At 45.4% G+C, this 25,187-nt stretch overlaps 2 protein-coding genes across 2 annotated transcripts in view; both read right to left on the bottom strand.

The window, feature by feature from the left end:
• The window catches only part of LOC119386915 (insulin-like growth factor 2 mRNA-binding protein 1), a 64,634-nt gene extending 47,010 nt beyond the window's left edge, over positions 1-17,624 (bottom strand). The window contains exons 1-8 of the mRNA XM_037654202.1: positions 17,276-17,624; positions 12,510-12,573; positions 10,073-10,179; positions 4,788-4,860; positions 3,773-3,976; positions 3,230-3,316; positions 2,755-2,797; positions 1,991-2,085 (exon numbers count right to left, since the gene is read on the bottom strand). Coding sequence (XP_037510130.1) covers positions 1,991-2,085; positions 2,755-2,797; positions 3,230-3,316; positions 3,773-3,976; positions 4,788-4,860; positions 10,073-10,179; positions 12,510-12,573; positions 17,276-17,453 — 851 coding nt within the window. The 5' untranslated portion in view covers positions 17,454-17,624. The remainder of the gene's footprint in view (positions 1-1,990; positions 2,086-2,754; positions 2,798-3,229; positions 3,317-3,772; positions 3,977-4,787; positions 4,861-10,072; positions 10,180-12,509; positions 12,574-17,275) is intronic.
• Positions 17,625-20,548: 2,924 nt separating this feature from the next.
• The window catches only part of LOC119386914 (ATP-binding cassette sub-family F member 2), a 37,074-nt gene continuing 32,435 nt past the window's right edge, over positions 20,549-25,187 (bottom strand). The window contains exons 11-14 of the mRNA XM_037654200.2: positions 23,840-23,950; positions 22,902-22,964; positions 21,733-21,861; positions 20,549-20,948 (exon numbers count right to left, since the gene is read on the bottom strand). Coding sequence (XP_037510128.1) covers positions 20,619-20,948; positions 21,733-21,861; positions 22,902-22,964; positions 23,840-23,950 — 633 coding nt within the window. The 3' untranslated portion in view covers positions 20,549-20,618. The remainder of the gene's footprint in view (positions 20,949-21,732; positions 21,862-22,901; positions 22,965-23,839; positions 23,951-25,187) is intronic.

Raw genomic sequence — 25,187 nt, 5'->3', positions numbered from 1 at the left:
CCATTTGAATAACCCCAAAATTTCATGCATTTATGCTCACTGGTTCCCAAGTTACAGCCATTTATCAAATAATATCTGGGGTTTAACGTCCCAAAACCACCATATGATTATGAGAGACGCCGTAGTGGAGGGCTCCGGAAATTTCGACCACCTGGGGTTCTTTAACGTGCACCTAAATCTAAGTACACGGGCCTCAAACATTTTCGCCTCCACCGAAAATGCAGCCGCCGCGGCCGGGATTTGATCCCGCGACCTTCGGCTCAGCACTCGAGTGCCATAACCACTAGACCACCGTGGCGGGGCTACAGCCATTTATCAGGATAGTCCACATGGGTTTCTTAGTCAGGCTCTGGTGAATTTGGTAAATGTGCTAGCACTGTGAAATTCACTATGATGATTCCTGGATGGGTGCTCTACACTAAGACAAAGCTCATTTTTAAAATTTCCTTGCTGAAAATTTTTAGCAGGGCACTGGATTTAGTGTTTGCCATTTGGCTTTTATCAATGAAATTTTAATTATCACAAATTACAGACACAATAAATTTAAAAAGCGGCTTTGTCTTTGTTTGGGCAATTTATTCAGGTGCATAATAAAAAAAACCTGTCAGAAATCGGATGAATGGTTCCAGAGATATGTCTCGACTAAGCAGTATCACCAGCCAAAAAAGTCATTTCGAGATATTGGGCTTCGAAAGTTTCGATCACATATCTTGGTCTTAAATGACCCTGTAGATAAAAGAAAATGCGTTTTTATTGATTTCTGTTCTTTGCCACCTTTACTGGCTTTTTTCTATTTTTCATAGGAGTCGGGGTTGCGATCGCCGAGGTTGATTCAAGATGCCAAGCTCATTTCAACTATGCATTCACGTGCCGCTGGCGCACACTGGAGATACGAGGGCTGACACAGTTGATGCAATCGTCTTTACCGATACAGAGGTTGCTTCGCTGTGAAAAGGGCCGTCATAATCGTTGTTGGAGGTGCGCTTGACCACGGTAACACAGTTTATATAACGATTCAGCGCACCAATCCACCGAACGCGTGTACCGTGACCAGCGGCGTGTCCGATAACACAACGATCGCAGGCACATGACACTTCTTAGTCGGCGGGCAGGATGCGATATCGTAAGCACGGTGTAGAGTTCAGAAAGTGCCGCGAGCGATAACGAAATGCTAAGCTGCGATAACGAAGGCTGGCTGCACGACGGTGACGACGGCAGCAAAGAACGAAGCAAGCGCTAGCACTAGTCGCAACCGACGACGCACGGAGCAAGCCGCAGAGAAGGCCATCGCGTCATCGCGCACAGCAGCCAATAGCAGCCACGCGTTCCCCCACTCTCTCGAGGAGCGCGCGCTTAGTCCAATGGTAGCTGCGCGTCGAGACGTGGGAAACTCAAACCCCTGCGAGACCCCCAATCATAAGCGAATCGTGCTTTGGCTGCGCCACCACCCCTACCGCCGCGGGCGGTAAAGAAATGCGCGGGAATTCACGAACAAAACAAAACTAAGATGGCGCCGATCGGTTGAACGGCGCGGGAACAGTGCTCGCTCGAAGTTGGGCTTGTTTCGGCGCTTGTTTGGCCGGCGCAGCAGCTGCCGCTGCTCGTTATTACCAGATTTGACGTACTTTTACGATGTTTTAGGCGTTCATAATTACAGGAAAGGTCGTTTGTAATACGTACAGCCCAAATATACGGTTTTTCAAGAACCGAGTTTTTCGCGATTTTTCGATTTTCAAAGGGCGCGTCCCCCCTTAAGTGACCACAATATACTAGAAAAATAATTTCTTAAGCGTCAAATCGGAACAAGTTGCGCAAATTTTGCTCGGCCACACCCACTCTCGATAATAAATGTGTGCATTGACAAATCTTTGTCGCCTAAATGCCAGTATTTAGCAATTCCTTCATAAAGTATGTGCTTCTGCAACATCTTTAAGCTCTCTTTAAAACAAAATTTTCTACTGTCTTTGCTCTGGAAACATTGAACACTCACCCCCTGTTGGTGTTGCTGGCCTCCTGTTGCATCACCTCCAAGATCTTCTGGCAAGCCGTGGAACAGTTCTCAGGGTTGCCGTAGATGGTGATCACCTGGACGATGAAAAAGCCCAACAAGGCCACTGCATAACCGGACTCTCAGTTACGGCTGTTGTTAGATGGTGCGGCACAGTTAAAGCTTTCCAGCGGAACCCATACACAACAACCAACTCAGTTACGCGAGAGCCCCGTTCACAAAGCGAACACATTTTATTAAAATGTGTTCGCCTGGTCTTGACCTTGTTTCTTTTTACAATCCAAAAGTTACTCCTCGCAGTATATTCAGGTATTGCGGGAACGTCCGTCTTCATCGCTCTCGCAAAGCTCTCTTACAGCTTCCTTATAACTATTGCCCAAAGGAACTTGGTCCAATGCAAGTAGGGAATGAGGACCTAGACCCAGCCATTCTCAGCCCACATTCGTATCCCGATTCGTTTTCAAACGCAGATACCAGAATATAGTAGCGCTCGTTATACTGTTGCGGACGTGTTAAGGCTCGATAAGAAAGTTCTTTTTCGATATTTGCACAAAATATTTTACCACCTTAGCAGATGAAAAAAAATGTTTTGGGCACTTGACTGTGGTTTTCAGTGAATATATTTAAGGATAAGATAAAGAAGTTACACAAACTAGGTATGTGACTCAACAGGTGGATTTTTCTGGTCATTTCTCGCTTTGCAATTGGCACGTACCCCCCATTTTAGGCCAGGTGAGTAGGCTCACCTTTTCGAGGGAACCAGCATTCTCTTTTCGGTGAACATCCACCCTGCGGAACAAAGAACGACAAGCAATGAGCGACACACAGTAGAACCTCGGTGATACGAACCCAGCTGACGCGAATTTCGATGCGATACGAATTCGTAGAATTCCCCGGCCAAGTTTTATTGTGTCTAATGGGCCAAAATCCAGATGTTCCGAACACTTTTCTGCGTCACAATGGGTGATACGAACTGGGGCACTGAAACCATCGAGCCAACGGCCGACAAAAGCGTGCTCCAGAAGCTTTGGAAGCTTGTGCAAGGCCAGTGCACATGTAGTCAGAACTGTGGTTATCGTTTGCCACAGCCGCTTGCTCGATTTCATATCAGAAATTCAATTCCGACTGCTATACCAGTTCTCTCCTAAATACATTTGCGCTTGGCCCTCACTGCTTCTAAGGATATCAACGCTTGTACAAAGATGACATGACGGTACACACCTTGCCCTTGACTGCTGGGTGATCTGGCGGATAGTGCCTCCGGCCCGGCCGATGATGGCACCAACCATGTCACTTAGCACAAGGATCCTGCAACATTTTATAATAGTCGAAGGATCTGACAAAAAAAACATGGGATGGGACACTCAACAGCTTCGTACGTTATTCATCATAGCTGGCTCATCATTATTGATTGCAACATGAAGTTGACATGGCCTTTGTACACTATCTTTGACTCCATTGTATATGTTGGTTTTCATTATAGGTTGCATCTAATAAAGAAAAATGAGCCCATGAACTCCTTTTCTTTCATTCAACAATCATGGTTGTTTCTTCTTCCCTTAAACAGGGTTATTTCATGGCGCAACACCACTACGACATTAACTCGCAGGATCCAGAACAGATCTCCTTTCCCCTTGGCACACACACGCATACCTAATCTACAGCCTCCCGAGTAACATCCAAAGTTTTTTCAATAAGTATTTTAGTGTAAGACCACAAAACGAACACACGCCCAAGAGGCATCTTCCAGCTGTAACTGCCTACCTGAGGGGGAAGTCTGACTGCCTCATGGGGGAGCCCTGGCCGCCCGTGTATGAGAAGGGCCGGAACATGGGCCGGTTGCCACCCATGCGCATGTTGTTGCGGCCACCACCGCCGCCGCCGCCTCCGTTGCGAACGACGTCCATGGCGTACTCTGCCCTCAGCACGCTGCCTTGGTACTCGTAATCCCTCAGCTGAGCCACAGCCCTACACACACGCACGGACACACAAATGACAGAGTGCTGTTAACAGACATTGCACAAATTCAAGCCCAAACAATGTTGCAAATGCGAGAAAACAATGTAGGCATGACTCATCACATGAATGGCACTAAACACAGTAAGACAGTGAACTGGCAAAGTAGTACACCACTTAAAGTTTAAAGGTATTTCCAATCTATTGTAGTGTAATGAATGAAGCCTTTAAGCAGCACATTCTTATGGCAATGTGCAGAAAGTGAAGGTCTTCCTTTATTTCGTGGTGCTTCGATATCAGCTGTATTTGATTCCCATCTTGTACATGCCTGACATGCAGTGGCAAATAAACAGTTCACACAATACGCACATGGGCGTCTTTTGTGGTTCTTTGTGTCACAGCATTGTGCAGTAAACAGAACAATGCCATGACAAATAGCCCCAGTTGAAGCATAATCGGACCATAATGCCGGCTAAAACGCTAAGACTGGACATCCACACGACACAGAAGTTCAGGGGGAAGATTGAGAGGCTGGAAATGACGAGACTTCGTTGAATGGGGAGTGTCGCTGGGGACAAAGTTTCAACAAGCCCAGTTTTCAAAATGCTGGCTCCAGTGACAATCCCTGCTCAACGAAGTCTCATCACAAATACTGGACATAGCTGCTCGTCACAGCACTTCCCAGTGACTAAAGCTTATGTACAGTGTTCCAAAAGATATTGCATTGCCACTTTAGACGACCTTGTTTTTTCTGTCCCCAAACCACAACGAATGCATAATAGAAGCAGAAAAAAGAAGAAAAAAAGAAACAAGGCATACATACTGCTGCGCCTGTTCGGGAGTTTCGTAAGTTACTTGAGCTCGATAGGTTTGGTTCTCGGGCTTGGAAGGAGGAACTGAGGAAAACAAAAAGAAAGAAAATAATAAAAGAGAAAGCTTCAAAGGAATGCCCGTGTATATACATAGATGTCTGTGGGACAAATTATAAGCACCAAGAACATTGCAACAAAAAAAAAAAAAAAAGAGCACAAATCAGCTTTGTTAGAACTTAATGTTCTGCACAATGCTCCGTGCAAACTTTCCTAAAGCCACTCATCACTTAAAAGACCACAATTGTCTATCTCCTGGTCGGCAACCATGGCACTCAAGAGAGCTGGCAACCCTTTAGGACTCATTCGCACCAACATTTGAAACAGGTTGCACGACCGACTGCGAGAGGTGACAGAGAAACGGCTCGGAGTCGTATTCCCATGGGCTTGCCCAAACCACCCGTTGCCACATCACAATGCAACACTATTTGTGCTGTTCACATCTAATCGCACCAGCACCTTCTAAAGCAAATAAGCACCCCCTAAATATGGATATAATTGGCTCACAAGCTTTGCAACAAATGTTGCACGGAACCTGTGAAATAAGACTGGAAGTCTCGTGAAAAGCCAGCTAAAACAGACACCCTTCAATGTCAATAACGAAGTAATGCCCATGTTAGCATTCACCTAGAATTTTAAGAATAGGCACATATCCTTGCCCAGTATTGGAGATTCGGTGCTAACTGCAGTTACCTGCTTCACGCTAAAAAAATTTGCAAAGGCAACATGCTGGAATGTACCGTATTTACTCGAATCTAACGCGCACCTTTTTTCCGGGAAAACGAGTCCAAAAATCGCATGCGCGTTAGAATCGAGTACCGAAAAAAAAAGAAACTCTGTTATCGCATTGCCATCGACACTTCAAAATGGCCGCCTCCTACGCACCTTGGCCATTTCTGCCATTTTTTCAGTTCGTACGTGTGCTGAGGAGATTGTCATCCCGTTCTGCGTTCGCATCGACGGCATGGAAGTGCCGACGCGAAATACTCGACGAGTGCACCACAATGCCGCATTTAAAAGAAGTTATTACACGTGCAGAGACACGGACGGAAATCGGGCCGCATCGCGGTCGTTCGGAGTTCCCGAAACGTGCGTGCGAGACTGGCGCAAACAGAAGCAGGAGATTTTTTACAGCAAAGCTTCACGAAAAGGTTTCAGTGGACCAAAGCAGGGCCGGTTTCCCAAAATCGAAGAGTGTTGACAGCGACGAGGACTGATCCATTACGCGACTCGTATCGCCGCCGTAGTGGTGACAGTTTTAGCGGCAAGGCCAGCTTTTTGACTTTGTGTTTTACTTTTTTGAAACTTTAGTTCTTTAAAACCCAAATACTTGTTCTTCTGAATGTGCGATGTTTGACTCCTACGGACTTTTTTTGTTCTTTTCTCTCACGAAAAATGGGTGCGCGTTACAATCGATGTATTACTTTTTTTTTTTTTTTTTTGGTCGCGGAAAACGGGTGCGCGTTACAATCGAGGGCGCGGTAGAATCGAGTAAATATGGTAAGTCATAGCCACAGACCACCAAATGCGTGCTTTGCGCGAATAGGTGCATTTTAAGGGCTCTTAAAATGAGAGCTATATAAAGCCCAGTCCTGCAGCTAAATCAATTGCTTAGATGGCATTTACTGCTCATTCATAAACCATTTATACGACGTGAATGTTTCATAACTGGCCCTTGAACGGAAACACTAAATCAGTTCGGACGGGTAAATTATTCTTTAACATCTCTACTGTCATTAGTTTTCCTATTGCGGGTTCACTATTACAAGAGAAAATGAAAGTTTCATTCGGCAACTTCCTGCCGAAACCTCAGCGCCTAAATGTCAATGTGACGTCATGGATTTCGATATCTTTTGTATTTAGACCTCAGTGACTGAATAAAGTTTCCTAAAACTGGATTCATTAAAGCTGTACCAACACAAATTTGAGAAAATTTCATGACTTGCTCTGAATAAAAACACTGGTGTCAACAAGCCTACACAGGGTATACAGTAAAACCTCGGTGATACGATCACAGCTCATACGAATTTCGGGGTGATACGAATTTTTCGTTGGTCCCGGCCAAGGCCCATTGGCCTGCAATGTAATGGAGTACGGTTGTTGTGAGCAGATTTTCACCCAGCGACGTTTGATACGAACGTACGCTACCGCCCAGGTACAAAGAGGTGCTGTCCGCACTGTCATGGAAGAAGCGCCGAGCACGTGCAAGCGCGGGAACGCAAGCGCGCGCGTCGGCATGCGTGCCACACCGCCAAATCGTCAGAATCACGATGTAAGAAAAACACTTTTCTTATGGTCAAAATAAACCTTCAGAGACGCGTCACGGCCTCTGAGATTGTGTGCGCGAATCTTTGAGGCTCTCATGTGCCTCCGTGTGGCTTCGCGTTTGGATTACAAAGGACATTAGCGTCATGTTTTTTTTTTTCTAACGCGTCGACGCGGGCTGTTGTCGTACTGTGTTTACGCCTGCCTCGCGCATAAGACATCCTATGAAAGGCAGACGGGACCGAAAGAAGGCGAAGACGGTCTTGGCGAAGGAGTCAGGCCTCACAACGTCAACGTGCGCGGCCGTTGAGGTCGCATTTAGGCGGGCACGGCCGTAAATCTCCCAAAAAACATCCCCAAAACCTCCCCGATAACAAAATCGCAACACAGGACCGTGATTCTGTTTTTTTGTGGCCTTGATCCATCGCGTCAAAGCGCTTCTTTTGTTACTTTCGCTGTAGTACTCCGGTGTCATGCCAAGAAGCATACTAAAATTTCGAAGGGGCTACTGCTATCCCGGGTCACAACGCACCTGGTTCATTAGTTAAATAAGCGCATGCGGACCGTATATTTACGAGTGCTGGTATGATTGCCGACATCTAAAAACTTCACTGACAATCATTCAGGGTTCTTCCTGACGTTGCTGCGGCCCTGAAAAACAATAAATAAAAATGTACGCCAGCTTTCTTTAGTCGCATGCAATTTTCCATGCTTTCTGGTGATACGAATTTCCGATGAAACGAATATTTTTGGTGGTCCCGTGAGATTCATATCACCGAGGTTTCACTGTGTATCGAACATCACGCGTATCCACGCATGTCGTATGCAAGGGCAAATTCACGAATTAATTCAATAAAAAAAGCATACGTCCTCTACCACGGTAGCAGCATCGCTGTAATCTGCTGCTGTCAGTTGCACATGGTGTGTGTGTAAACAACGATGAGTGATTTGTCGTCCAACGATTTCAACAGCGATTTCTGCGACTGTGTTGACTTATCATGATCATGCCATTCCAGTGGGGCTGGTTTGCAGATGATGGGGGACGGAAACTTTAAAATCAAACAAACATTTTTACACGTGTTTCCTGGCTCCAGCTTGTCGTGAGCATTAACATTGCATGCCAAGGAAACGAAAAATGTCCCTTTTGATGCCTCAAAATCACGCCTGTACTCCATTAACTCTCTGGCTCCCTCAGAACATAAATCATTTTTAACGATAAAGAATTATGTAGGTCCTAGGAGACACCATTAAAATCTACGATGTTGCGGTGAGATGGCACAGGAGCTTCTCTCGTGCACAGTGTCACCTCTTGAAATTTCTTTTCGCGCATTCTCTGGCTTACGAAGAGCCTTCTAGCAGCGAGAGTGGTGCTTCTGGTATAGTAAAAGGGTTTATCAGTGAAGATGGTACAGTCAAACCCCGCTACAACGAAATTGGTGGTGCTCGGAAAAAAGTTTGTTGAAGCGAACATTTCGTTGCAGTGAAATCGAAAAAAATATAGCTGACCTGAGCTAGTAGAACAGAGAAACTTTTATTTCCAAAATTCAAAAAGTGTCTGCTGCTTCCTCTGTCTCCCCAGCAGCATCATGAAGTGATTCTCATATATGCATAGGGACGCCACGTTGAAAAGCATGCAGCAACAACGGCTTCCACGAACGAACCAAACAGAGGCATGGCCGCGCAAGACAAAGTGCACAGTTGCACTAATACGCTAACACTAGCTATTCGCCTACAACGTCGAGATGCAGGCGTGACGTCGCGTAGCGATGACTTACGCCTTATTCTATGCTATTCTTATCATACACCTCTCACGGCTGGCTGAAACCGTTGATAACGCTGACAAATTGTTGCTCCAACCACCTGTTGCACTGGCCAAGCGCAAAAGGCACGAAAAGCATTGGCATTGGAAAACACATCGTTCCGCGATTGCACCCCAGGGCTGCTCGCGTTGATAACACGGATGTACCGTCGCTCTGACCACTACTAGTGAAGCGCGAAAAGCATTGGAGAGGCATCGAAAAAGGAATCGTTCCGCGATTGCACCCCAGCGTGGACAACTGAGTTTGGCTTTGGATTGTCTGCGACTATGGAGCAACTCAAGCCAGTTACGAAAGCAGGGCAGTCTGATCGCCATCGCTACCAAGCAATGGCGGCCCCCATGCTCAGTCAACAGCGGCGGTTTTTGGTGGTGCCAACACGCGATTTAGACATTGAAGTCGTATTTTTATGTTCTAAAATGCACCAAAATGTTCAAGATTGTGTTTATTGCACGGTAAATTAAAATTTTAAGCCCGTAATTGCATCGTCAAATTTCGTTGAAGCGGAACAGCAGCAGAAAAAGTGTTCGTTGTGGCAAGCATATTTATGCATCGACTCCTATGTACTGTTGACGGGGAACCGAGAATTTTTCGTTGTGCCGGAAATTTCGTTGAAGCGGCGTTCGTTGTAGCAGGGTTCGACTGTATACTACATGATATGCAAAAAAACAGAACTGAAATTGCTCAATTTTAGGAACTTATGGGCTTTCACTTTTCTTAGAAGTACACCCTGCATTGAAATCCTTCCAGAAAGTATCCTCCAAAAGTGACTAAATGGAGCTGTGGTGTTGCGACAACTCCACCACCACAAAAAAAAAAAACGAGTAGAACATAGACTTATTTCTTTCGTGCTTGCAGCTTCCAATGCTTGCATAATTTGTTAGACTTCATTGCTTTAAATACACAGAGTTAGGTCTCTGCATGCAGACGCAACCATAACAAAATTATGCCCTTATAGAAATGCTTTCTTTGGAAGCACTAGACCAATATGCGAAGTCACAATAAGCCATCTGAAGCCAGGAGGGCTTGTTTCGCAGGCTACAGCAGGCCTAATACGCTACGGCCTGTGCAGCAGCTCTACGCTTTGTGAGAAACGTCACAGCTGCTAGTGGCATTTCTGACATGCAGGTGTTAAAGCAGACAGGCTGAAAACTTACGTAGTTCCAGATTCTGCACGGTGCCAAAGGTAGCAAGAAGATCATGGATCTCTTCCCGTTGCACGTGGACCGGAATGTTGCTCACATGCACTCGGTTGCCACGGCCTCTGGAAAGAGGCACAACCCGAGGGCCACATTTGCTGTCAGCACCCACAAACAACACCACGTTTCGCAGATTTGTCAATTATGCAGGGCCTTCAAATTTTCGGTTAAACGCACAGGCTCTTTCTATGAAGATTCTATTAGGCAAGAAAACACATTTTTGGGGGGAGTTGTAAGGAGAAGTAAGCTTTCGTAACTGTTAACGTAGGTCCAAAAAAATGAATAAACATTTTGTAACATTCTTATCACTAGAATCTTGAGGGCAGTCGCTTACATGAAAAACTTGGAGATCGTCAAAATTTGTGACCACTACCCATATTTTTATGGAATCGCACCTGATTCAGAGCGCTCAACTCTGACTGTCTAAGCTCGATCCAAGCATAATCTAAATCTAGCATGCCAGGAAAGATGGAAAAGCCACGACACCACACCAGATGTAAGTGCCGCATGACCCTGGGGCTTATTATGTCGAAATGATGACGCATCGCAGCAACTGCTAACATCTTGAGTAGCGGCAGATGCTTGCCAGACAAAGCATTACAGCTATGAGCGAAAACTGCTTAGTTTTCCAACTTTCTAATGAGGTTATTCAATCCAACGCCACTGCAGCACTACTCTCCGAACTACCTGGTATGCTTTGTTTCTCTTAACATTGCACATTAAGCAAGAATTCCCAGATTTTTTAAAAACATGAGAGCGGTTAAAACACATCTGCCTTTTTTTTTTTTTCATCTTATAATTTGGAAGGTTACTTTCAGGCATAATAGAGTTCCTGCACGACACAAAAGGCACATTACATGTAAACAAACAAGTTTGTTTCAAGCATAGTCTAGTAAGGATTGCTAAACCGGTCCACTGATACAACTTTGCACATCTGAAGGACGACTGGAAAAATGACCAGCTGCGTAGAGGAGGCGTGGAAGCGCTTGCTTTAGCACCAAATATGCCACACAAACAGCAACTCTATGGCTTGTGATAAAACGGTTACCAATTTTTTTTTTTTCATTGGTCGTCTTGAATTTACATCTATAGCAACTAAGTGCCTAACAACAGTCCTTCCAAACATGGTGTGCACTTTGCTCTAAAAACAACACCCCTTCATGAACCATGCAGTAGCAGACTGTGCAACCATTAACTGCATGCTCATAATGTAAATGAAAAAAAAAATTGTGGGTCCTACTGTACCAGAGCTACAGAGTGGGTTATGAAGGGCCTCGGCCCTTTCTCTCCTGCACCAGGCAGGGTCGCGACCAACTGCTCATTTTTTTTATAAATCTTGCTTCGCACAGATACCTCATTGTTCTACTTTTGGCAAGGTCCGACTGTCCGGGTTCAAGTGGCCACCACATTAGATTAAAGCTGTGCCACCAGACACGACGAAACGAAGAGGCTAGATTAGATTATGGGGTTTCACGTGCCAAAACCACGATATGATTATGAGGCATGCCGTAGTGGGGCGCTCAGAATTAATTTTGACCTTCTGGGGTACAGTACTTTAACATTCATCTGAAGAAGTGCACAGGTGTCTGCATTCCACCCCCATTGAAATGCACCCGCTGTGGCCAGGAATCGCACCTGCATCCTACAGCTTAGCAGCGAGACACCTTTGGTATTAAGCTACCACAGCAGCCGACAAAACAAGGATCACTGACATGGAACTATATACATCACAACTCCAGACATTACATTCTTTTGTGGCTGCTTTAGGTTAGTAACTTTCTCGATCTGTATATAAAAGATACAGGACACCTATAAATACATGCAGTCGTTATTTATGTTGTGTTCCACGCCGGCTCTTGAATTCGGCATGCGACGTCACAAAGTAACGTGAAGAAGTGAAATGCCAGTAAGGACGCTGCATGATGGTGGGTCTGTGCCTCAGCACCTGCTTTCTCTCTATTGTGTCGGCAAGTGCAATGCATTAAAATACAGCTCTGTACTGACATCGCCTCTGTGTATCGTTCCTGAAGTGCCACCTGGCAAACACAGCACACGGCACCATGCCTACACATTTCCTCATTTTGTGCTGTATGTTAGCACTGATTTCCCCTAACCTGCTTTTGTATTACCGAACTTCTCCGAGAGATCAAATGAACATCCATGGTCTGCTTGCTTGGAGTCGACTATGCACCTTTTCAAGGAGAGCTTAATGGGCGCGGCCACAATCCCCTTTGGGCTACTGTAAATATACACCCCCCCCCCTTCCCTAAAGTGATGTCAGCCTTTGCACACTCTTGCAGCAGTCCAGAAAAGAGGTCCTTCCTCTCTCCTATGGAAAGGTCTGTAGCATGCAAGCATCACTCACTCTCCTCCACTATCTGACTGTGGGACATACCTTCTGTTCTGCGGTGCCGACTGTTGAGGTTCCACCAGCAGTTGGGATCCCATGAAAGAGTGTCCTAAGAGACAAATGGGCACACACCCTCATTCAGCACCAACACCACACATGTATGTTCATGTGTGCATATGCATATATGTATACAAACTAAAAATTTCAAGCAAAGGGGGAACTGAACTCCTACCATCCCCCCCCCTCACGCGAAGTCTATGGTGCTGACATTGTTCCCCTCTCGTCTTCTGATTGCTCTGACTAGCAGCTGCTAATCCAATCGAGAAAATCTGCATTATTGCAATCCGAGTCTGAGCGCAGCAGTGACCAGACGAAGATACCATCAGTGTCATTTCAGGCTAGTGTGCCTTGGCATTGTCCACGCGCTGTCGCACAAAATAGGTGTGGCAGTGTGGCAAAGCTCGCTGAAGAATGCATCTGTTGAACTCAGTTTGCTGCATTGACGTGTGCAGCCTCTACAGCAGTCCTTACTCAAGTTGGAGTTTAAAACCTTTTTTAAAATCAAGTGCCACAAGCTTTCCTGTGCCACCTGTGATAGAAATGGCAATTTTTCCTCTTCATGCCTCATATTTGACACTATCTTGTTTTTGCTTCTGGTAACTGGCAACATTGATAGAGCTGAATTTGCTTTATCTGATAAATATTGTTCCTAACAATAATCTAAGTTCATTTTGCAGACATTAAATCAGTGAATGTATAATGTACCCAGCAATCTACCCATTTACTGCCAAAGTGAAACCAAATATAAATCACATCAATAGGCTAATGACCTATTATTTTAACATGCTTCTACAGGGATGGCTTTAAGGAATACATTTTTTTGTTACCGTACCTCCCAAGGGCACATCGACAATGTGCATCACACACTGTGATGTAGAGCCATGCATTCTTTTTTTCTTTCTCAGCAAATATTTATGCATAAGCATAGAGTCTAAGCTCTTCACAGCACTACACTTAAGTCTATGTTCTCACTCTTGCCACCCTATGTGCGTGGGTCATGAAATTATTGCAGTAGTAGTGAAGTAGCAGTTGCGTCACTGTCGCATAAAGCTGTCTTCAACCCAACATGCAAGCATTTACAACTCAACTGTTGAACATGGTTGCTTGTTTCAGCGAGTGTCTAAAATGCGAGTTTTTTCTCTGATTATCTTTCTAATCAAATCAGCTACACATAATTGCAAAGCACTAAGACATTCATGCTACACAGTGCATCCAACAGAACTGTCACATGATTAGAACGACAGAAATTTGAGCTAGTTTGTAAGTATTCATCACAAAAGAGTGCGGACGTGCAAACACATACACAGGAGAAGAAAGAGACAACCCAATCGTGTGTGCACAAAATAAGCGCCAACTTTGATACTTAGGCTACAAGTCCCTTAGACATAAGTTAGCCTAGACGTCACTGTAGCCAGTGTAGCCGACCGTTTCAAAAAAATGCTAAAGAAGGTGGGAAGTAGATGCAGCATTAATACTGTTTTTACATCTCCCAATAAGCTAGGTAAGATATGCACCACCATGCAGAGGAGGAATGAGCAGGTCAAGGATGAAAATAGGACAGACATTTGTATTGTAAAACACAACCACAAATTTAAAGACTGCCGTGCTGGTGTGGTTTATGAAGTTCCCTTCAGATGCGGCAATTTCTACGTAGGGCAGATGGGCCATTGCGTCAATCGGAGATTCACGGAGCATAAAAGGTCATTTACCGGAGGTTCCCCATGTAATCCTTTGCACTGTCGAGATTGTAAAAGCATGCCCAAATTCGACGAATGAGCTGTTTTACACAGATAAATGCATTTATATGCGTAACTGCATATAAGTGCATCTGATGGTCGGGGTTTGGCATATAAATAGTAGTGGGCGCACATGCGTGAGCCAGCCACCAATTAACTTGCACAGAGTAAAAATGAAATGTGTAAGCAGTTATCTCTCACGTAATACCACATGTGCACCCAATTTACAGGTGGCGCTATATACCTGTGCAGATGAGTTTTGTGTCCACCTTCTTTTCCACCACAGTGCTCACTTTAAGTTGATAGTTGGCATTTGTGTTGTCTCGTTTTCTTTTGCCGTGTCTGTGTTTGCGCATCTACCCTCTTTCGTAATGTCACCACTGGCCCTTCTCGCTCCCTATTTGTGCCTGTCTAAGCCAGTCTTTCAAATACTGAGATTGACGTTGTTTCGCATTCACATAACTAACAGTCACGAAGTCGACAAATGAACAAGATTCATAGCCCCTTATCCGATATCAGTCAAAAGACCACTGGGTTTGTCCATTAAGTGCACTGCTGGTAACTACAGCATATTTTTTTTTGTCTCAGCAGGAAAAGTTTTTACTACCAAGACTATTGAGAGGTGCAAGTTCCTTTTCTTGAACCCATATTACAACATTTATGTATTAATTACACAGGGCTTTTTTTTATTATTTTGCTATTCCTCCCATTTCAGTCATACGTGAGAATGTTTCAACAAGTTGTGATGTCAAATGTTGGCTTACTGTTCAATGCAATGCAGTCCTTTGCCAATAAATAATTAGCTAGCTGTGTAACAACACTGTAAACATCAACGTACAGGAAACACATTTTCGTCAAGTAGATTTCATCACCCACAGCCCTAGGTGAACTTTTAGAACCTTGGTCTATTAACAATACTTCTCTTGCGTCCCTTTAATCGCAAACAAGCCCTCAATTTGTAAATAGAGGGCCCTGTAATGTGCCAGAACAAGATGATTTTGCACTAACTGTCTATGGGCATCTTGCAATCGCAATGGCCGCATCATTTGCGGCAATGTGTGACAACCATTGTGATGCGACCTTGATAACCGTACATGCTGCGTTAGCCCTGTGCACAGGGTATTGACCAAGTAAACAAAAACATGTTTTGAAATCTGGCCAGCTTACATCCGGAGCCAATAAGCAACATCATATAATTCTTGGGGTTTTATGTGCCAAAGCCTTGATAGTCAATGAGTTACACAAGCGGCCAGCAATCATTAAGGCAAGTCTCATGGCACTTAGTGTTTCGAATGAAAGAATAAACATGTCTCTACTGCATGTATTCATACATACTTCATCTCAATGGTACACAGACCACAGACGCAAGAGTTTTTTAGGACTGCTACTGTCAACAGTAACTAGTGTGTTTCACGAACAAACTTTGCCCATGAACTTCCGTAGCGACACAGAAATCGCTTATGATTATGTGGCCACATATAACACACACAATGAGAAAGATGCAGCTTTTTACCGTATTTTTGGCGAGATTGGCTCGCCAAACGCTTCGAACAACGTTTAGCCCAGCATTATAACTTGGGGATATGTACAAGCAATTTCATGACCGAAGAACGCTAAGAATATAAGCCCCCTGAAAGATTATTTTCCTTCCTCGTACGCCAAAAAACAGAAAACGTACACCACGTGGAAGTTTTAAACATGCCTGCAGTGTCAATAAAGGTTAGATCTCGGGAGGAGACTGCGGTAAGTTGAACTGCACCACTAGTAACTACCCCGCGATAGATCACCGACGTGACCGCACAAGAAATTTTAGTCACTTAGCTGTTCAAATATTCCTCCGGCTCAAGAGCACGCTTGTCCTCAAGCACACAGTGGTCGAGCTCAGCAGTCAACAGCATAAGACTCCCAGCTTAATAAAACTATTTCCTGCGATTCGCACAGCTGACGATTTAACACTAACATCTCATCTTAACTAACATCGTATCAACGCCCCCACGTGTTTCCTTCGTATCAGTACAAAATGAATCAGTGCAGAGGAAGAAAGGCCTCACGCGTAGTGTGTCATCTTATCTACAGTGCACTTGTAAGACGCACGGCAGAGGCGAAAGCCAACTGCCCAGTGACCTACGAAAAGAATAATTTCCCTTTTTTTATTGTTTTACATCTTTCCTACCATGCTAATCTCAAAAAAGAACAACTGACTCCGCAACAGTAAAGGCGGAAGCGAAGCTTTTTGAAAGTTCGTCGCTGGGAGAGAATTCACCACGGACGCGAACGTGAGATGCCTGGGTCCGCATAAAAACGCCGCAGGGTTTAAAAAGCTAGACATTAAAGAAAGTGGGCGAGTCTCCGACCGAACCAAACACGAGCATGAAATAAGAAGCTGATCCTTTAAGGTCGTTGCCTCTAAAATAAGCACCCCGAAGATTCAGCGCCGCCCGGCGTTTCCCCCAACGAGTATGCGCGCTAGCACACAGCCGCGCTCACGAGCAAAAAAAAAAAAAGCGGCAATCAGCACGAGCCTGACCATTACGCGCAACTAGTAGCAACAGCACGCGCAGTCTGGCTCGTTTTTTTTTCGCCACCGCATCGTCTGTCGCGGCTCAATTTAGCTCTTATTTTCCCAGAACTTTTTTTAGCTAAGCCTAACCGCAAGGAAACCATGTGAGCGGCACGGCTGCGTTGCCCGGGCAAACGCAGCTGCCGACAGGCGCGCCGATAATACGCCCCAACGGTCACGTTGCCTTACGGGCCTGGCGCACAGTGAGCGCAAGTGTCGCGGCTCGCCATCGAGTGAATACGCGGCAACACGCGACCTCCTGGCCACGCCGGCCGGAGAATTTAGATTAGGCGCCATTTTGAAGCCGAGTGTCCATGCACCCTGCGTCTCCCCTCGGCCCCCCCAAACTGAAAACGTACCGTAGCGAGAAACGTAAACTGTGGCAGCGCGAAGCACCTGCCGCACGCGCTTCTTGGAGCCACACTAAGTGTCAACAGAGTAGACGTGTGTCTCACCGTTCAGGGCTTCGATGGCCTTGCTAATCACCAAGTCGTCTGAGCACTCGACGAAAGCATAGCCCCCCTTCTTCAGGAGTACGGATTTTGGGACGACGCCGGTCTGCTCGTGAAACAGTTCTCGGATAGATCCTTCGTTCACGTCCGCCGGTAGATTGCCGATGTAGAGCTTGTTCATGTTGAGGGACACCGATCTATGGATACAGTTTTTGAGACAGTTTTTGGGGGTTGGGGAAACGAGAAGAAAAAGGATAATAAAATAAAAAAAAAACTAACACGCCGACGGTGCACTGAAAAATGCTCGTGTGACTGCCGCCTCACGTTGTCGATCGCCACCCTCTCGGAGAAGTCTAAAGCCCGGCACGCAACAACCCATGTGGCCAACATTTTTTTTTTCTTTCGTATCTTGGTAAACTTTGGTCAAGTAAATTGCCGAGTTAAGCGTGGAAAGTTTTTGCTGTAGTGAAATACAACATCGCAGAATAGTTCACGTTCGTTCGATGCATGTACCCTCAAACATGCACGGAGGAAAGGGTCGTGGCGGTCGCGGATAAACGAGGAGAAACGAAACTGATAGTTGCGTCTGCTACAGGCACAGCAAGACACTGCGAGCTCACGTCGATTAAAGTCCCCGAAAAATTTAACGTCGATGTATCTTTCGAACACGAGCACCGTGGGCGTTCGACGTAAGAATGCTGGGTCGAAGTTGGGTGTTTGTAAAACAATGTATACGTCCGCGACTCACAAACATGAGCATATGCAGCCGCACGTAACGTCCACCAAAGTCCAGTCGAGAATATATTGGATAAACGTGTGTTGCACGCAGTGTATTTTATGAAGATATCGAAAAGTATGCGTGTGTGCCTGTATGGAGGAACGAAAAGATGCACGTTCAACATATATACATAGCTGCTTCCAGTTAACTCGAGTTACGCAGGAACGCGGTTTGTTCGAATTATCCGAAAGGTTGAGTTAACAGACGTCGGCGAAACAGTAAATTCAAATAATTTTTATTGCATGAAGTAGTGTATGTGACTTCCTCCAATTCAACTTTGTCGTAGGAGAGACATGAAGTTGCTGCATCGATTCACGCTTTGTCAGCGCTGCGTGCGTAAGCGGGCAACGTTAAAATTCACCTAGTTCGCCTAGTTTGAACGGCGAAGGCGAGAAACCGAACTGTTCACCAGGATTTTAAAGAGCATTCGAATTAAGCGAAAAGTCGAATTAACCGAGTTTGAAGTCGAGTTGGTCGAATAGTGCGACAGTGTAGGTGATGGCATGTTCGCCGACGTATACCATCTTTATGAACGTTCTACAGTGAGAAACTGTGCGTCAGGCTTCTCACGCAGATATTCGTGTCATGGCGGAATGCATAAGCATATGCTTGGCTGCGCTGGACGCCTCCGCGCTGCTATATATTAATTCAGAGTAGTATTTCGAGTGGTTTTTTAAATCTTAATATCCTTTTGCAGTCACCATGCTCCAACTGGGGACTGTAAGATATGTATTGATCTGGGATAATTTATCTATTGGGGAGGGGAGGCGGGGTTGTATAAATACCTGCGGGCGAAACTTGGAGCTGGGAATCTGACTGGCTTCAACTAGTGTTAACTAGGATCAACTGGTTCTAGCTGGAAACTGACTGGTCCCGACAATGGAGGCGTCTGGTTCCAGTTACAAGCCAACTCGACACCAACTGGAACCGTGACCAGTTGTACTGGACCCACTTGGGATCTAACCGGAACCAAGTGGTTCCAGTTGAGCTCCAGTTGTGTGGTGGAAACAATAGTACAAAACAATAGTACTCAGTTTGAAACAATAGTACTCGGTGTCGATTTGAAACAATAGTACTCAAAAGCAGGACTTCTGAAAACCTTTTCTCCTATACCGTTGTCATCGTAAAACAAACATGTTGTGATAGGAGGCAGAAGTGTGTAACCAGCATAGATCTAAAAAAAAAAATGCCGACTACCTTGATACTCAGCAATGACAAATTTGAGCGCACTGTTTAGGTGTTTCGATTTTGTGATACACAGGGCAAACGATTAGAGAGATGAATGTCTCAACTACCACATCAACTTTCTGTTTCAGTGGTGCAAATGGCAGGGTCCTCACAACTGTGGCAAGAACTTGTGGATTCTATCAAAGGCGTTGCCGAGCGTCTGCTCCGGCAGCTCATTTAGCAGTAGCGGCAGGCGAAACACCTCCACCAGTTACGAGTAGCGTGGGTAGTGCATTCGCTCTTTCATCCTCCCCTGAATGTGCCAATTGATCGTTTGCTTGGTTACACTGCTGGTGACAACGGCAACAACGCCGCAAAACATGCAGAGCAAATGCATATTAATCTGCACTCTAAAAACTTGTATGCAAAAGACGTGCACTTATAGTAACATTTTATTTAGGGTTACACCGAGCGAAAGCTTGCCGTCGCTGGCAGAATCTGACTGCAATTGTGCTCTGTGCATGGTACGCTGTGGGTAAGAAGAGAAAAAGCGGGCACGCACAGGCAGGGAAGGAGAGTGACTTGAGGCAAGTACACCGTGGAGGTCAGGCAGGGAACATGAGCGTCTGAATGCTTGAACTTCAACAAGTGGCTGCGCAGTAATGCAGCAAAAGTCCTAGGAATCGATGGTAAAAGACGGCAGGCATGCAAACACAGTCACAAGAGAGAAGTCCGGACGACACAAACGTTAACTGAAAATGGTGTAGTACAGCTACGAAAAGAAATTAGCCACACATACTTTTCACACAGACCCACACACATGCCGGATTCGTAGGTGCCACCTCTTGCCTGGGCACACGGAGATAAGCATTGGTGTCTACTCTCTCTTCCATCACTGTGCGCCTTTTGCAGTTGTTAGTCAGCATTCGTGTTGTTGCGACTTCTCCCTTGCGTCTGTGTTCGCAGGCCTGCAGTCTTTTTCCATGATTCCATGGCAATTAGCTCGGCTATCTGTCAACCTTGGAATAGAGCCACCCCAAAAAACATGGCCCCCAAATTACACACAACTACTAATATAGTAATTGTAGGGGTTTAACGTCCCAAAACTGGAATACGATTATGAGGGATGCCGTAGTGGAGGGCCCCGGAAATTTCAACCACCTGGGGTGCACCTAAATCTAAGTACACGGATCTCAAGAATTTTCGCCTCCATTGAAAATGCGGCCACTGTGGCCGGGACTCGCGAACTTTGGGTCAGCAGTCAAGCACCATAACCACTAGACAACCAAGGCACGTAGGTAAATCACACGCAACCGCACAGCAAGGACAAGTGAGTGTTTCATTTTTATTATCTTTGTTGTTGAGAAAACGGCAGCACTGTAATAGGAGCCCCTCCCTTGGTCACTTGGGCCTGTTGTTCTGTGCGTCGGCCATGACTCTCTTGCGCAGGTGCTCCTTGTACGAGAGGATGTCCCCTTTCCACTTGGTTACCGTCTGGTTCTCACACACCCAGATCTCCTCGGCCACGCGGCTGATGAGCCGGAAGTCGTGGCTCACCAGGACCATGCCGCCGTCGAACTCAGCGATGGCCTCGGCTAGCGCATCGATGGTCTCCATGTCCAAGTGGTTGGTCGGTTCGTCCAGCAGCAGCAGGTGGGGCACCTGCCATGCAAGCCAGGCGAACACCACGCGGCAGCGCTGGCCGTCAGATAGTTGCCGAATCGGGCAGATCTGCAATGCGAGAAGAGAGGCGGGGTGAAACTGGGTCTCTGAAACTGATTCTCACTTCTTTTGGCAGAGAGAAAAAGAAAGACAAAATTGATTCCAACTAGCACCCATATCGGCAGAAACTTTCATTATACAGTAAAACCCCTTTATAAGAGACATGCAGCGGGGAGCAGTTCTTGTCCATTACATGGGGTGTCGCTTATAAGCAGGTACATTTCCTGATTAACCCCTATTTCAAGTAGGCACACTGGTGTCTCTTATAACCAATCGTCTGTTACATCAGTGGCTCTAATAAAAGGGTTCAACTGCATTGACAATGAAACTGGTTTCAGCCTGAACATTCGGACTAGAAATGAAGAAAAAGAAGATTGGCGTCCACCTGTTGATGAATTTTTTGTAGAGCAGCTCTCATGCTACAACCAGGTGGATGGCACTTTTCCTCTTTCATGAAGATTCCTATGTGCTGCAGACTTCTTCTGAATAGGTTTGCAACATAATTCGAACTTTGCTGCTCGGCATGCATGTGCCTGACCCTACGGAGGCCCCAGTACTATCTCTAATAGTGGAAGCATCTCTCTGGATGGAACATTATGGTGACTGCCTCAAGCATCCGTTCAGCCATTGCTAAATGCAATGAAAGAATCACACAGATGGATACTGCTCTGCTGTTCCATAAGCTCGTGCTGGAGCAAACTCCCCATGTTTTTAGAGCTACACCGGTCCATTGCTGCCTGCCCATCTCTCTCTTCCGTAAGGGCACTTTGCACAACTCTTCGGCATAACCCACCTGCTGCCTTCCAGTGAGACCATAGCGGCCAATGATCTTGCGCATCTCTTCTTTCTCCTTGACCTCCGGAAAACTGGACATCATGTACTCCAGAGCAGACATGTTCAGGTTCAGTTGCTCGGACAGGTGCTGCAAAAGGAAAGCATCGAGAATGATGTCATCACACCCACGTAGAAGATGCGCACATGCAATGGCTGCTAAGGGCTATCAACAACCAGATAACAAAACGTCAACCTCCAGAGTCTACTGACATTACCCTCAGACTGAATCGACAAGCACAAGCAATTTATGACTTTGTAAAGCTATAGAAAAGTACAAGTAACCACTGATGCCTAGACGAACTCTTATCACTAGGATAAATCAAAGAGTGCTGAACACTGAAGAAGACAAGGTGAAGTCTAGTCTTGTCTAGTCTTTTTTTTTTTTTTGTGCCCATCCTATTCTCAATGCTGTTGCATTGACAATTATCTATGTGTGTCTTAAGAGATGTGCTACTCTCTTGTTGCAATTGCGTGAAATGGGAGATGTCCCTCTAGCCCTCATAGCTCTGACTGCTATTTAAAGGGTCCCTGCAACACTCTTCCAAGTAGCCATAAAATGGCTTCTCTAAAGGAACTTATTGCCTCTCGAATCGAACACCGCAAAAATTTTTAGAATCAGTCTAGTACAAGCGGAGTTACAAAGATTTGTTGCACGCTGTCATTGCTTTCTCTTTTCTCTGGCCCCGACGAAAGTGCTGGAAGCTAAGCAGGGGGGGATGGCACGGGGGAAGAAGGCACGTCATGTGTGCCTCCTGACCTTGAGCACATTTTCTTTTTTTTCTTCGAACGCGTGGCGTACCTTCAGTGCGATTGCGTGCAAGCGAGTGGCGGCCTCTTGCGGCGGCCGCAGTAACTACTGAGTGCGCCGTGTTCAAATCAGCCAATGGTGTGGAACCTGCCTGTGATGCCGTAAGCATCATTTTTTGTCGAGAGAAGAGGAAGCGCTTTTTTGCTGACTTTGTGAATTTATTGTAACTACCAGGCCGCGTGCTGTGCTATAATGCTTGGCTCGTGTGTTCTCGGGAGCCTCGACTACCGATCAGCACCATTTTCTGACCATGCTGAAAAAGTGTTGCAGGGCCCCTTTAAGAAACAGGAGACAGGCAAAAAAACAAACAACTGTCTTACCTGATGATATCGGGCAATCTTCAGGTGTGAATGTGTCCTGATCAAGCCATCATTAGGCACAAGCTGTGTGGGAGAACAAACCACATCACAAACAATGTCCCAAGAGCATCGAGAAACCAGTTCCTTGCACTGCAGCGACCAGTGCAAGAAGCTTATATCACAATCCTCAAGACTAAAGTGACGTAGAAAACACCACTACAATGAGTCCACCAAGGCAAGAAAGCCCCATTAAGCAAATCTACAAAATGAAGAGTAAACGGACAGACTCATTATAAAGTGAAGGTGGCATAACTGTCAAGGCCATCAAAATTGACTTCATCATAACTGTGTATGCAGTGGAACCTCATTGATATGATTCTGCATATTACGTTTTTCAGCCTAATACGCTTCCATTTTTATTCCCGGCCAGCATCCTTTGGAAATAATGAATTTTCATGCGTTTAATGCGATCACATTTTTGCCCAAAATTGGATATTATGACGACGAAAGTGGATCTTGACCAATATATCTAGAAATCCTACGTTTATTCTTCAGTGTTCTAGCTCAAACCGCGTTCCAACAAGCCACGATCTGCACGTTGCAGAGCTTCTGAGGTCGCAGCAGTGTCGGTTTTGTGGCCAAAAGAATGCTGCCAAGTGTGGCCATTGCATCAAACAATGACGATGATGCGCCAGGCGATGCACTGCGCCATCAGAAGAAGTTATTCCTAGATGTTGAAACGAAGACTTCAGTGTTGCTCAATAAAAGTGTGTTGCTGACAGACTACGTCTATTTTCCTCCTTTTTTTTTAAACCTCTTTGGTTGTAGCGATTTTTGCATGATACATTTGATTTTCGGTCCCAGTGAAAAACGTATCAACAAGATTCCACCGTATCACACTACCTGCGCTTTGCAGTAAACCACTAACGACTCAACAAGTGTCCAACCAGCCGACTCACCTCGCCGCAAAGGAGCTTCAGGAGGGTTGATTTGCCGGCTCCGTTGGGCCCCACCAGGGCCACCCTGGTGTCCAGGTCAATGCCAAACTCCAGATCTTTATAAATCCAGGGCTGCAAAAACACCATAGGTCAGGCACAACTCATCTGGATACCGAACAGTAATAGACAATCTTGTCGACGTAGTACTCATGTTCAGTATGCCTGACACATCTGAGAGTGTTTAAGTAGATTTCTCTTATAAAAGCAGTTCCTGCATTTAATCTACAACTCTGATTGCAATACTCTAGAATAATAAAAAAAAAAACTAAGCGTCAATGTACAGTGTAACAGCAGCAATAGCCCAAGAGCATAAACTTGTGCATAAATATTCCAGAACAAGAAATACTATATCTAAATAAAAATGATTAATTCCTGTACGAGATGCAACCACCCTCTCTTCACGTGTTCCCTTTGTCAGCTGCACTTGCCGCACAGTGGTTTTACGACAGCAAAGTGATGCCTTTTTTAAAATAAGGCCACGATAAAACCCAGCTATGCTTTATGGCTCACCCCCACCTTATAGCTTGCAGAGTGTAATAAGATTTTATTACACTTGGACTTCGCACACAACATCGGTGGCGCAGTCCATGTTCAAAGAGGTGGAAAGGAGACAGAAGATGGGCGGACAAGGTTGGCAGTGCAGAGGGAAGCGGGACAACTGGCTTTATTCTATGAATACACATTGCATGTGCTGCATACATTGGTGCAGTGTATCCCACCATTTCTTTTTCTTTCAGGCGTTTAGCCTTCGCTCACCTTTCTTCGTGTACGCCCAGTAGCCACATCTAATTGCTATAACCAATAATGTGTAGAGATGGGCGAATAGTGAATTTGAGGTTCGAAGCGAATCCGAAGCGAATAGTGATTTGGTCGAATAATTTCGAATCGAAGAGTTCGAATAGCATGTACCACATAATATTACTGTCATGACTCATGCACAATATTTTTAAGGATTCGAACTAGGTATGAGTGAATGTCACTTTTTTGGTTTGAAATGAAGTGGAAGCAAGCTTAAATATTATCAAGATTTGAATAGCAGTAGAGTGCAAGTTAGAAGGGGTACAATACGTTACAATTTAAAAATTACTATCCTTGGCGCATATAAGCCCATATAATACGCTTTTTAAGCTTAAAAAAATATGTACACTTAACCTTGAAGTGTGGCTTCGCGGCAGTGCAGATTTCCCCTGGATGGGTAGTTTCACGGCACAGCAACCCGACGCTGCAGTGAAACCACCTTTACAGGGGGTTATGTGCGGTCAAACATATACTTGTTCATTTCGAATACTTCGAAATTTCGAATACTTTC

This window comes from Rhipicephalus sanguineus, chromosome 3 (assembly GCF_013339695.2).
Source record: "Rhipicephalus sanguineus isolate Rsan-2018 chromosome 3, BIME_Rsan_1.4, whole genome shotgun sequence".
In the NCBI taxonomy this organism is placed as follows: Eukaryota; Metazoa; Arthropoda; class Arachnida; order Ixodida; family Ixodidae; genus Rhipicephalus; species Rhipicephalus sanguineus.
This window is presented reverse-complemented; position numbering and strand designations above follow the sequence as displayed.